This window comes from Loxodonta africana, chromosome 10 (genome assembly GCF_030014295.1).
Source record: "Loxodonta africana isolate mLoxAfr1 chromosome 10, mLoxAfr1.hap2, whole genome shotgun sequence".
Lineage (NCBI taxonomy): Eukaryota > Metazoa > Chordata > Mammalia > Proboscidea > Elephantidae > Loxodonta > Loxodonta africana.
This window is the reverse complement of record NC_087351.1, coordinates 22,774,464-22,789,545: the sequence shown is the minus strand read 5'-3', so window position 1 is coordinate 22,789,545 and position 15,082 is coordinate 22,774,464. Positions and strand designations below refer to the sequence as shown.

Sequence of the window (15,082 nt, the reverse complement as noted above, 5' to 3'; positions counted from 1 at the left end):
TTCCAAAGAGGAAAAGGTTATGCGTAGAGGCTGGGTTTAAGAGGAGAAAGAATTAGCAAGCTTTTGCCGACCTGAGTTCAACTCATAAGTCATGACTCATAATTGCATCTTTAGTCCATATCACTAAGACTGGAGAACAATGTGAGTTATATATTCCCACGTTCATATTTCTTCCTGGCTGGGGTTTGATGAAAGCCCAGGGTAATTCAGCCAGTGCTCATCATATTCTCCACAGAAGTATATTTATTTCAGCAATAATTTCTACAGCATTGACCACAGCAAGCTGGAAATAGCTAAGCTATTGGTTACCTGAATTTTAGCCAAGTCTGGTGGATACCAACAGAAAACAACTTCAAATACCAACCACCTTTGGATATTGTTGTTTTTATACATTAGAAAGGGTTGGTAAAGAGTTACGTCAGATGATTACATAGATATATGGGGAGTTCAACTATAGCCGTAAATATAGCCTCCTATGGTGATAAGCTCATCAATTTTCTGCAGAACAAAAAGCACCCAATCCACTATGTACCATAGCTTCTGCATAGTGCTCTCCAAGTGGTTCATGCCATGATACCATTTTTGGGGGTGAGAACACCCTTTAAGAAGAGCCTCCTGACATCTAAGTAACTCAACCTTTTGAGTGGGCTCCAAGATGCATTTGCCTCATACCAAATTCCGTTCTATAATGAATAGGGTTGCTATGTTGAGGGCCTACTGCACTAAAAATACAGTCCATAAACAAACCACAGTGAGAAGAAAACTGAGGAGGCACATTCATAATGGTTAGAGAAGAGAGCGCATATTGATTTGTGGGTTTTGTTAGTAACTACTTATGCTGCCTTTGGCTTCACTGTAGGTAAAGCTAATTGAAAAAGATTTTTGCTCTTCATGTGGCTTTGCTCTTGGATGACTGCTGGCAGTAGCATCCTAATAAGGTATTATTAACAATATAGTTTGTAATAATAAAAGTAACTGTGGGGTTACATAGGACTATGAACTCAGTAAAGACATTTAAATGGAAGGAAATGGGGCCATAAGAGAGAAATCTAACGTAGTAACCACATAGAAGTTACAAATAAATATGAGAAACAATTCTGAACACCTTCTATGATGGGACAAGAAGAGTCTTGGTCTATAACGAGGATGACCTTGTACCTAACTATAAGAGATGCTACAAAATCGTGCATGTATTCTAGAGTAATATGAATGAAACCAATAATGCCTATTCAATACTAATGTTAAACACACTTATTTCCAATAAGATGTTTTAATTCACTTGGAATTATTATGTTTTCTCTTTCTAGTTTTTTATGCAAGTGGACCAATGTAATACACAAAGAGGAACTGCTGAGTTTGAGCACTAAATCATACTTTACCAGCTGATTTAAAAATAAGTATTGTTAAATTGATCACTTTTGCTCGTAAGTGAAAATAACACAGTAGGTACGCTCCAGCACTGGATCAGAACTGACTCCAATCAAAGACACCCCGTGATGTACTGGCTGTATTTCAGTAAGATGTATTTCCCAATTAAGCATGAAACTATGATTCTCGCCTCTGCCTACAGCACGTCACACCCTGAGCACCAAATACAGGAATGTGCCAGAGCTGATGTTCTCTGGATAGAGAGCAGGCTTGAGAGATATCAAGCCCCCTGGTGCTGCTCTTTAGGGTACCACCTGTTTAGCTGCTAAAAGCAAAAAGCTCTCATATCAGAGACTCAGACAGGTAGTCATATGCCCAAGTTCAATGCAGCGTTATAAAGGTGGAAACAACCCGAGAGTCCATCAACAGATGAATAAATAAATAAATAAATAAAGCTCTCACATCTGGACCATTCAGTTTCTTAAATATTCTCAGCAGTTGTGATTTATAAATGGGTTAGACATCTCATTTTTTTGTATCATGCAACTTTGCTGGCCTGCTGAGCTAGATACAAGATGTTCAGAAACATCTTGTATGTGAACATACTTTTCAGTCACCTATTTCCTAACTTGCTAGCTACAGTTCTTTGTCAAGAGAAGTTTTTTAAAAATCCCCACTCCCCTCCAAAAAAAAAAAAGCACACATGCAAAAATCCTGCCTCTCTGAGGGAGACTGGATGGAGGAGTCAATGACTAAAAATCATTATGCAACATCTGAGAGCAGATGTACTATTCTTTAAGTACAGAAAACGCAGAGCTGTCCATTAGCTAGAAGACTGGAGAAGAACCCTTCTTCAGAGAGATGAATTCCAGTTAAGTAGTCTTCTCAGATGAGACATTTGGCAAGTAGATGTACTCTATTTGATAGGAAGTTTTTAACACCTAATGAGGAGGAAGTGGTCAAAACAAATAAAGCCAAGGGCTCTGATGTTAGGTGATCAAGGTAATTAACTACCACAGGCAAATGCAGTCCTGGGACCTGATTGCTCAGGGGGATCTTATTTCTCCAGAGAAGGCAGAGTTAAACTGTAGATAACCCAAATGCTGTTATGTTCCATTCAGATCTTTACTCTTTCTCTTAACTCCTATATCTACAATGGAGCGTACACTGGTTTTTCTCAACCGCCAGAGAGCCTTTGATTCAATCCACTATCTTTATGTGTATAGTGCTCCTGTCTTTCAATAACACCACTTGTTTTCTACATGTTCTTTATGGATAACAGTGAGGAATAATCTGTTAGGCTACAATTAACTAGGGAGAATTGGGATGAAATATCTCCAGCATAGAGAAACACAGGTAAAGAGCTCTCTTTCTTTAGAATATAGTCCCTGAGTCTAACGTAAGATCCTCTGGCTTAGATCCTTGACCATTACATTTCAACCCTAGTACAAGTTTTACTAGAGTGGTTCCCTGTTTGTTACAAGAAACTCAAGCAGTATTAATGTTTAATGTCAACGTATTATACTCATTAACATGAGTTATGCCTGTAAATATGCATGTGTCTATGCACAGACACGTAAACCCTGGTGGTGTAGTGGTTAAGTGCTACAGCTGCTAACCAAGAGGTCGGCAGTTCAAATCTGCCTGGTGCTCCTTGGAAACTCTATGGTGCAGTTCTACTCTGTTCTATAGGGTCGCTTTGAGTCGGAATCGACTCGATGGCAGTGGGTTTGGTTTCTGGTTATATGCATAGACATACACACATGTCTCAAATTTCAAAGGTTGAGTATAACTTCCGAAGGATAATTCTTTATTCCATTAGCCTTATAATGAAACAGAACCCAATTTTATTTTATTTTTTTTTGGAAAATATACGAGCCTGTCTTGGTTTCTTAAGCCACATGAGGAGCTGAGGCCTAATACAATGGTTTCATTCTGAGGATTGTGTCACTTGGATGCTTCGACATCTGAGATGGCTTCTTTGTGGCCCCAGTTCTAAGTTCCTGCTCTCCACAAGGATTTTGCCACTAGCAACTCTCCTTCCATGGCCCCTTCCAATGGCTGGCACAGAAACTAGCATGTCTCTTTGTTGACTACAGCCTCCTGCTCACTTGGTTGTGATCCCTTTAAAAGGCAGGGATGGAGAATAATACGATTTTGAGAAGGAAGGGTAACAGTGGGGTCTTGCCTTTCAGATGTTAAAATGCATTATAACGCTAAAATTATAGTACAACGTTGAAGTACAAGGAAAGAGGGGCAGAGCAATAAACACAATAGTTATCAATGGTATACAGAAAGAAAACATGCATAGTACAGGCCCAATTTAATTAAAAAATGTTTAAATGGAGAGGTAAAAAGGGAATATGGTTATCTGTGGGTGGTATGATTATGGGTTCTTGATACTTTCTTTGACTTGCATTACTTTTACAAAAGGGCAAAACAGGAACCAGTAGGAAAAATAAAAGTAAAAAGGTAAATAAAACTTAGGGGAAAGTATTTGAAACTAATACAACAAAGTTTAACAGTCTTAATGTATAAAAAATCACTCAAATCAATAAAAGATAAAAGGCTGAGAACACAAAATCGACAAAAATAGTACGTTGAAATAATACATAAGAATAGACATAAAAATATTTAATCACATTGGAAATCATAGAAAACTAAAACCTTATGATATGGGAGCCAAGATGGTACTCTAGATAGAAGTACCACACCATCCTTCCATAGCAAAGACCTGAAAAACTAAGTAAAACACTGACAAACGTCAATCCTGGAACCTTAAGCATCAAATGAAGGGATAAAGAACTCAACCAAGCACCATATGGAATAAGAAACTGATAGAGAATAGAGGGCAAGGAGAGCTACAGAGTGGAGGTCCCCTATCACCTAACGCAACACAGATTTACCCTCTTGGACCCCTCAGCCACCAAGAACGATGGACAGAGAGTATGGGAAGGCAGCTTCATGGGAGCTCCCAGCAGGAGACAGAGTACTTGATAACCAGGGATACATGCTTTCCCCCCACAGCCACCTTTTTTCCCCTGCTCAGCCTCTGCTGCTTTCTAGCAGGCTGAGGTCAGTTGGCTGGGGAGACACCGGCTCCTTGCCACTTGGATTCACCCTACCCATACCAGCCAGCTCCTTCAGTGCCATTTTTTTTTGTTGCTGTTTTTGGCTTCTTTTGGTTTCATCTCTCTCTTTCTCACCTCCTTCCTTTCCTTCCTCTTGAGCACCTGGCTCCATGTACCATCTCTACTCTTTCTTGACAGGCTGTGCAGCACTGCTCAGTTGGGGAGCCACTTCCCCTGTGTGTGCTGCCAAGCCAGAGGGCTCCCTCAGGGTATTTTTTTTTTCTTTCTTTTCTTGGTTTCTTATCTCTCTCTCTTTCCCTTTCTTCCTTTCCTTTCTACTGGACACCTGGTGCCATGTGTCATATCTGCTCCTTGTTGGCCTGTGCATTCCTGCTTAGTTACGGAGCGCCCTCCCTGGTCCCAGTCAACACCCCAGTGGGCTCCCTTGGGGCATTTTTCTTTTCTCTTCTGTCCTTTTCTCAGTTTCTTGTTTCTTTCTACCTTCCTTCCTTATCCTTCTCCTAAACACCTGGCTCCTTGACAGGCTGTGCAGCACTGCTTCCGGTGGGCTCCCTTGAGGCATTTTTTTTTTCTTTCTCACTTGGTTTCTTGTCTCTCTCTACCTTCCTTCCTTCCTCCTCCCTATCACCAGACATCTTTTTTTTTAAAATCAGTTTCTTGTCTCTATCTTTTCCTTCCTATCCTTTCTCCTGACCACCTGGCCACGAGTGCCTTTCTCTCTCTTTTTTTTTTTTTTCACCTAGTTTTTTCTCTCTCTCTTTCTCCCTTCCTTCTTTTCCTTTCTCCTGCCCACTAACTGTGTGTGCCAAATATGTCCCTTCTTGATGGGCTGTGCCACACCACCCAGCTAGAAAGCCACCAGCACATGGCTTCCCCAGGTCTGTGCCACTCCAACGGCAGGCCCACTTGGCGCTCTTTTTTTTGGGGGGGGGGACTCCTGTTTTTCTCTCCTCTTTCTCTTCTTTCCCACACCCATTTAGCTCTACACATCACAATATCCCCCCTCCCTCATGCCTATCTACACCATGTGCTCAGCATCACACCCCTGAGTGGCACAGGCATGGTCTACCAGAACCTGCCCTGCACCGCCTCCCTGGGCATACCCTCTTGGCCCTAGTAAGTGAGTAAGTGCCACAAATGACCTTACAAAAGTTAACAAACCTACTCATCAAAATAAAGAAGAAAAACATAAAGTCTCAGTATATACAAAATCTAAAAAAACAAAAGAAATGAGAAAAACATCCACAGACAAAAGGAATTCAGTACAGGAGAGAAGAGGAACAAAGGAAACATCAGCACCACAAAAAAATAGGTGTACAAGGGAAATTCTTCAACATAATAAAGGGTGTCTATACGAAACCAACAGGCAACATCATTCTTAATGGAGAGAGGCTGAAAACATTCCCCTTGAGAACAGGAACAAGACGAGCCTCCCCCCACCCAACAAGGATACTCTTTATCACCACTATTATTTAACATTGTGCTTGAAGTTCTAGCTAGAGCAATAAGGCAAGAAAAAAGAAATAAAGCACATCCAAACTGGTAACAAAGAAATAAAACTGTTCCTATTTGCAGATGATATGATACTATACGTAGAAAACCCAAAAGGTTCTATGAGAAAACTACTGGAACTAACAGAAAGATTCAGCAAAGCAGCGGTATATAAGATAAACATACAAAACTCAGTTGGATTCCCATATACCAATGAAGAGAACAATGAAAAGGAAATCATGAAAATAATACCATTTATAATAGTCCCCCCCAAAAAAACTTAAAAATAATTCTAAGCAGGGATGTAAATGACCTATACAAAGAAAACTACAAAACACTACTGCAAGAAACCAAAAGAGAACTACATAACTGGAAAAACACACCATGCTTGTATAGACTCAACATTGTGAAAACGTCAACTGTACCCAAAGCAATCTACAAACACAATGCAATCCCAATCCAAATACCAATGACATTCTTTAAAGAGATGGAAAAACTAATCATCAACTTTATGTGGAAAGGGATGAGGCCCTGGATAAGTAAAGCACTACCGAAGAAGAAGACTAAAGTAGGAGGACTCTTATTACCTGACCTCAGAACCTACTATACAGCTATCGTAGTCAGAACAGCCTGGTACTGGTACAACAACAGATATATCAACCAACGGAACAGAAGTGAGAACCCAGGGGTAAATCCATCCACCTATGGTCACCTGATCTTCAACACGGGCCCAAAGACCATCGCATGTAGAAAGGACAGCCTTTTTAACAAAAGTTGCTGGCAAAGCTCATTGGCAAAAAAGTGAAACAGGACCCATACCATACACAAAACTAATTCAAAATGGATCAAAGACCTAAATATAAAACCAAAATGTATAAAGATTCAATGAAGAAAAAATGGGATCAACTCTAAAAAAAAAAACTCTAGAGGCCCTAATAAATGGCATCAACAGGATACAAACCATATCTAGCAATACATAAACCCCAGAAGATAAGCTAGATAACTGGCATCTTCTGAAAATTAAACACTAACACTCATCAAAAGATTCTACCAAAAGGGTAAAAAGAGAATCTACAGACTGCGAAAAAATTTTTGGCTATGACAAATCTGACAAAAGTCTAATCTCTAAAATCTACAGGAAAATCCAACACCTCTACAACAAAAAGACAAATAACCCAATTAAAAGATGGGCAAAGAATATGAACAGACATTTCACCAAAGAAGACATTCAAGTAGCTAACAGGCACTTGAAGAAATGTTCGCCATCACTAGCCATTAGAGAAATGCTAATCAAAACAACAACGAGATACCATCTCACCCCGACATTACTGACATGAATCAAAATAACAGAAATAACAAATGTTGAAGAGGCTGCAGGGAGATTGGAACTCTTATGCACTGCTGGTGGGAATGCAAAATGGTACAACCATTTTGGAAAATAAATATGGTGCTTCCTTAAAAAGCTAGAAATAGAAATACCATATGATCCAGTAATCCTATTCCTAGGAATATATCCTAGAGAAGTAAGAGCCATCACACAAATAGACATATGCACACCCATATTCACTGCAGCATTGTTCACAATAGCAAAAAGATGGAAACAACCTAGATGCCCATCAGCAGATGAATGGATAAACTATGGTACATACAGACGATGGAGTACTATGCAATGATAACGGGCAATAATGAATCTGCGAAGCATCTCACAACATGGATGAACCTAGACGACATTATGCTGAGTGAAATAAGTCTATCATAAAAGGACCAATATTGTATGAGACCACTACTATAAAAACTAGTGAAGAAGTTTACACAAAAAAGAAAGAATCGCTTAATAAAAATTTAAAAAAAAAAAAAAAAAAAAGAAAGAATCTTTGATGGTTACAAGGGAGGGGAGGAGTGGGGATGGAAAAACACTAAATAGACAATAGGTAAGTGGTAACTTTGGTGAAGGGTAAGAACAGTACACAACAGTGGGGAAGCCAGTACAACTTGTTCAAGGCAAGGTCATGGAAGCTCCATAGACACATCTGAACTACCTGAGGTACTGAATTACTGGGCTGAGGGCTCTGGGCACCATGGTCTCGGGGAACATCTAGCTCAATTGGCATAACATAGCTTATAAAGAAAATGTTCTACATTCTAATTTGGTGAGTAGTGTCTGGGGTCTTAAAAGCTTGTGAGCGCCCATCTAAGATACTCCATTGGTCTCACCCGATTTGGACCAAGACAGAATGAAAAAAAACAAAGACACAAGGGAAAGATTAGTTCAAATGACTAATGGACCACAAGTACTACAGCCTCCACCAGACTGAGTCCAGCACAACTAGATGGTGCCTGGCTACTACCATCAACTGCTCTGAGAGGAATCAGAAGAGAAGGTACCACACAAAGTTGGAGAAAAATGTAGAAAAAAAATTCTAACTTGCAAAAAAGAAAAAAAAAAAAAAAGAGCAGACTTACTGGTCTGACAGAGACCTGGAGAAACCCTGAGAGTATCACCCTGGGACACCCTTTAAGCTCAGTAATGAAGTCACTCCTGTGGTTCACCCATTAGCCAAAGTCAGACAGGTCCATAAAACAAAACGAGATTAAATGGGCATGCCAGCTCAGGGGCAAGGACGAGAAGGCAGGAGGGGATAGGAAAGCTGGTAATGGGGAACCTAAGGTTGAGAAGGGAGAATGTTGACATGTCATGGGGTTGGCAACCAATTTCACAAAACAATATGTGTACTGATTGTTTAATGAGAAGCTGTTTTTTTCTGTAAACATTCATCTAAAGTACAATCAAAAAAAAAAACTTTAAGGTATAGTTTTCTCAAATAGGCAAAGATGAAAAAAAATAGTAACAGTAATTGTTACTAAAGATCCGATTGGTTAGGCATTCCCATATGTTGCTTTAAATGATAATACATGCCCAAATCCTTTACGTGAAATCTTTGGAGATGTGTTTCAGACTTTAGCATCTTCATATTTTAAGAAATAAGGTCCCATTTACTAAGCTGAACCTCTAGACAGAGGGGCAGTACCCATAATCAAGCACATTAATGGTTTTTTTTTTTTTAATTAAACATATAAATATTCACAAGAAGTAGAATAAATAAAAGCCTAAAAACAGCTTCACGTCTGTTCCTGATAGTCTACTCCAAAATGGATCCAGGCCAGGTTTTGCTGCTAAATGAGTTGTAAAAAAAATTAAGGCTTTCAAAGTTTTTCTGATTTTGGAATTGTTGATAAGGAATTCTGAATTGTTCATACAATTTTCCTGAAAGGCAATGTGGCCACATAATTATACATTTAGACTTCTAGAAGTTTATATCCTTAGACCTACTTCTAGAAAGAGCTAATGAGAAATGTAGACAAAGATTTATGCTCAAGGACGTTCATAAGGATTTTATTTGTAACAATAGAAATGGAAACAGCGTAAAAATCTAACAGCAAAGTAATGGTTATATTGAGAAATGAAGCCAAATGAAGGGATATGATAACCATAAAAAATCATTCTGAGGAGGATAATTATTGACTGGGGAAAAGAACTCAATTCTTACTGCTGAATAAAAATTAATCAAGATATAAAGCTTCACATTCAGTTCAATACCCACTTTAACAAACAACAGCACATTACTTAGAGCAAAAAGATAAATACCAAAATATTAGTAGAGATTATAGCTAGATATCGGGACCACGAGTGGTTTTCATTATCTTAGTTATATCTTTCAAATTTTTATAATCAGAACGTACTACTTTTATAGTATTAAAGTGACTTTATATGCAGGGCTTATCTTATTTATCTTAACATTTATCTGAAGACACTGTGTGATTCCTGGAAGGGGGTATGTATTCAACAGGTCTTTACTGAACGAATGGCTGCACTGCTCCCCACCCTGCACCATCACTTTCCTAGAAGTCTGACTTGTGGTCCTGAAACCCTGAAGGAGATAAGTAAACTCCTCAGCTCATAGAGGCAGTGGGGAAGCAGCTACTCTCCATGAAATAACAGCCATAACTTACTTGACACCAGCTGAAAAGCTCACCACAGGGAAGAAGAGTCCATCTGTGTTGAAGTTCTCAAACATCCCCTGCACCGGCTGCCCATTGATGCGGAAAGAGATGCTGGGCACCCCGAGGTCAAGGCAACAGCTCACCACGTCATCGGACCTCAGGAGGTGCTGGTTGATGGAGGCCACGGCTCTAGGGATCCGGCCTGGAGGGCAAATAAAAGCAAGAAGGAGTGTGGGACAACAGAGGGACTCACCATGCTGGAGGGATAGGTTGAAGGGTGATAGGTTGAGGGATGAAACTCAGGAAAAGTGGAGAAAAGTGGGACCACTCACAGGCCCTCAGTGGGAGGGCATGATGAGCACACAGGTCTGGGTACGGCATTGCATGTGAAATACAACGTTGCTTTCCCTGTGAGAGATGAGCACTGAAAAACGCTTTCCTAACCTGGTCAGTGGGCAGACACCATGCCTGAGATGAGTCTCAGGGGAAAACTGCTCCTAATGGGAACAAAAAGAATTCAACACATTCAATAAGTGCTCAGGCTCTGACCTGGTGCCCGAAGAAATGAACAAACCGCTTTCATACCTTGGAGCCCACCCAAAAGGTTGAGTTACTTAGATGTCAGGAGACTCTCCTTAAAGGGTGTTCTCACCCCCTAAAATCGTATCATGGCCTGAACCACATGGAGAGCACTATGCAGAAGCCCTGGTACATAGTGAGATTTGGGCGCTTTTTGTTTTGCAGAAAATTGATGAGCTCGTCACCGTAGGAGACTATATTTTATGTCTATAATTGACCTCCCCATGTCAACATAATCATCTGACATAACTCTTTACCGGCCCCTTCTAATTTATAAAAACAACAATATCCAAAGGTGGTTGGTATTTGAGGTTGCTATTTGTTTTCTGTTGGTGTCCACCAGACTTGGCTGTAGGTTGTGGTGTATGCATGTGTTTACTCACAGGTACCCAAAGACCTTGTTCTTTTTTATTCCTTCTAAAAGGCATGGCTACTGTAGCATTTAACGGAGAAGCCATCTAAGTGAAGAACAGCACAGCTTTTTTTTTTTTTTTTTTTCAGAACATCATTGTTTCAGACAGGCTGGGAAGCATGCTGTCAGCTATGCTCTGTGTTGGTGATTTTTTTTGCAGGGGGCGTGCATGTATCTTTTATGAGATGATTTGTCATTTCCTGACCTAACTTAGTAAGAAAATCACTTATCTGCTTTTACATCTCAAACCATCCCATTCCAGAAATTCTAAAATCAAATTATAATCATCACTCCACCTGTCCCCTGTGAGGTTTGTAGTTCTGAATTTGGAAGAGAACAATGAAAGCCCAGAAGTTAAGAATTAAAATAGGATTTTAGGAAAAAAAAAAAAAATTGTCAAAATACACCTTGTTCCTGGTTACAGAAGTAATATGTTTGCTGTAGAAAATTTGGAGAAATATAGAAAAGCACAAATAAAGAAAAAAATCCAACTCAATAAAAACATCTAAAAATAATTACCATTAACATTTTGGTGTGAATACTTCCAGTGTTTCATATATACAAAGTTTTCATCAAACTGGTATAGTATAGGTTTTCTAACTTGTTTTATGCACTTACCATATTGTAAATGTTTTATTAATAAAATATTCGGTAGAAACTGGTTGTGTAATGGCTTTGTTAAATGCCATCAGTGGTCTCAGAGGACATCTAGCTCAACTGGCACAACACAATTTATAAAGAAAGTTTCTATATCCTACTTTAGTGAGTACCATCTTGGGTCTTAAAAGCTTATGAGTGGTCATCTAAGACACTCCACTGATCCCATGCTCTCTGGAGCAAAGGAGAGTGAAGAAAACAAAAAATACAAGGAAAAGATTAGTCCAAAAGACTAATGAACCACAACTACCACTGCCTCCACCAGACTGAGTCCAGCACAACTAGATGGTGCCCAGCTACCACCACTGACAGTCCTGACAGGGATCACAATAGACGGTCCCAGACAGAGCTGCAGAAAAACGTAGAACACAATTATAATTCACAAAAAAAGACCAGACTTACTGGTCTGACAGAGACTGGAGAGACCCGGAGAGTATGGCCCCTGGACACAACACAGTTTAGCTCAGGACTGAAGTCACTCCTGAGCTTCACCGTTCAGCCAAAGATTACACAGGCCCATAAAACAAACAAGGCTAAACGGGCACACTAGCCCAGGAGCAAGGACAAGAAGGCAAGAGGGGACAGGAAAGCTGGTAATGGGGAACCCAAGGTCGAGAGGGAGAGTGTTGACATGTCATGGGGTTGGCAATAACTGTCTCAAAACAAAGCGTATTGTTTAACGAGAAACTAATTTGCTCTGTAAATCTTCATCTAAAGCACAATAAAACAAAGTATTTTTAAAGAAATTCCTTTCTGATGGGTATGTGGTTTACTTATAAATATTGCACATTTATCTTTGTTCTGTAATTTGTTCTACTTTCAGATTAGAACTTTTTCAGTGGTTACTGCTATTCTAGTAATAGATACTACATTAAGTAGTGGATTTTAAAATAGTAAAACCACTATACTCTTCTTAATAAAAAAGATTGGTGAACCTCTTCTAATTATTTTAAGTGACCGACAAATCCATATTATATTTCCTCCCACCCTTCCACAAAGAGTAATGAGGCTCTATTCTGTGCCACATACTATGCTTGGGGCTGGCGGTCATGACAGAAGACCCGGAGTCTGCCCTTAAGTAGTCTTCTCTAGTGGGAAATGAAAATTCAAATATATTTGAATATTATTCAAACATATTAAAATATGTGTGTGGTATATACGTGAATGTGTGTATTTTACATTCATATCTACAGTACAATACGATACATGATGCCCAAAGAGGTCGAGAAAGGTACCAAGTCTACCTGGGAACATGGGACAAGTTGAGCCTTGAAGGATGAAAAGTTCTTCATTCCTTCTAGATAAATGAGGAAGAGCATTCCAGATGAAATAGATAGCTTATGCAAAAGCAGCCTGACATATTTACAGAACAGCTACAGTTTGGTTCAGGTTGGACCATGGGGACTAGATGGGCTTGAAGAAGGTGGTGTAGTAGGGAAATTAAGCTGGACAGAAATGTAGGCGCTAGACTCCTTGAACTGTAACAACACAACAGAACACAATACATTCAACGCATATTGGCAAATTAGTCTGGCATGGCCTCAAATTGGTTCTCTTTTTTTTTTTTTAATCTTTAATACCTGGCCTTCACGCTAAGAATAAGGAGAATTCCTCATGGTAGGGCTTATATTCAAAAATTGTTAAAAGAAAAACAAACAAAAAACCAAACTAAACTTAAAGTGTATGTAGGTTTGACACCTGTCAAATTTCTCCATTTGAGGACACTAAATAATCCTAGCTCATTTTATAGAATCTAGATATCCCAAGTCCCAGAATCTTTTCTTTCTTATATTATTCATGTCAGTTATGAAAGATATCTATGATATTAAAGCTCAGCGAAGCTTGCCATAATTGGCTTACTCTTAAAGGTAGTCTTATTTTCCCATTAAAAAAAATCTTTCTTGCATAAAGTGTTTCTCTTTTCATTAGTTTAACTCCCAGAAAATATCCCCGTAGTCATTCGAAGAAATCCCAAGAGATTTCTGTGAACTCAGGAAAATCAAGAAATAATTGAAATGCTAGGTTGTACCTGTAAACCCATTGCCATCGAGTCAATTCTGACTCAAAGCAACCCTATAGATCAGAGTAGAACTGCCCGATAGGGTTTCCAAGGAGCATCTGGTGGATTCGAACTGCCGACCTTTTGGTTAGCAGCCATAGCTCTTAAACTCTACGCCGCCAGGGCTTCCTACAATTACCTTTAAAAGTGCCCAGGTTCTCGCTGGATAAAAACACAAATTATAAAGTCCTTTACCTTTCTGAGACTCATATAAACTAGGATAGAAGTGGCCATGTTGAATTGTGTGTGACTCCAATGCCCTCTTCCACCTTCTCAGAGTTTGCTGGGGCTTCTAGGTAGCCTGCAATTCGACTGGTGAAGATGAAGAGCAGCTTCCATGGGATGCTTTTCATCCACAGCAGGGGCTTTATGCCATCAAAAGCTGACAGCAGAGCTGGATTCAACCTATAATATTCCATAGTTGTCAAGTGTCTTACAGAGGATTGATGGCTGGGAGAAGTAGTCTTTTATCTGGCCTGCTTTCTTTGTTGATAACAACAACCAGGATGAGTAATTATGTCCTTGTGACAAAAAACACTGTCTCTTGCCTTATTCCAAGAGTCTGGATTCCAAGCAGAAGTTCCCTTTGGAACACCCACTAAAGATCGCTAATAGGCAAGTTGAAACCATGGGCTGAGCCTCTTTTAAGACAAATACAGTAGAAAATATTATTGGGACCAATATTATGTAGAAACGAAAGGGGAAACTGTTGATCATGACTGGATATATAACATATACTTAGCAAGCACTTAGAGCAACAAACAAAATAATAGGAAGTCTATTTGAATGTAAGAGCCCATTTCACATAATATTCATGTCGTGAAAGGTCACATGATGAAGTATATCTAATTTTAAAACGTGAGTAGTGTGAAGATTTTAGAATGGGAAAAAAATTGTGGAATTGCTTTTATACAGTGTGTTTTATAACTCAACTTCCATCTAGAGGAAGCCATCTCTACCAGGTTGAGCTAGTCAGAAGGGTCCTGTACTCCACACATTTACACAAGATGACGCTCCTAATAATGATGTTGTAATGAAGTAGTACATAGGGTGGGAAGGAGCCTTGTAGTCACATGGGCCTGGGTTCAAATATCCCCAATTCTTCACCTGCTACATGAACCTGGGCACATGATTTTAACTAGGGGCTTCAGCTTCTCCATCTGTAAAATGGGCACAGTGATACCTCCTGTGAAGAGAGTGGTTTGTAACATGATAAACATAACTAATGTCACTGAATCGTATACATGAAGAAAGTTGAAATGGCAAATGATTTGTTGAGTATGCATTTACCATAATTAAAAAAAAAGAGATGTTTGTAAGGTACTATAATTACCCCTATGAGTCTGATAAAATAAATGACTGATGTCCTCTACAATACCCAAGAGGCAGTACTGTATAACAATTAAGGACAGTTCCTAGAAC

General features: G+C 39.4%; 1 protein-coding gene across 1 annotated transcript in view; it reads right to left on the bottom strand.

The window, feature by feature from the left end:
* RYR3 (ryanodine receptor 3) overlaps window positions 1–15,082 on the bottom strand; it is a 446,068-nt gene that overhangs the window by 267,336 nt on the left and 163,650 nt on the right. The window contains exon 21 of the mRNA XM_064291963.1: window positions 9,963–10,155. Within this exon, the coding sequence (XP_064148033.1) occupies window positions 9,963–10,155 (193 nt within the window). The remainder of the gene's footprint in view (window positions 1–9,962; window positions 10,156–15,082) is intronic.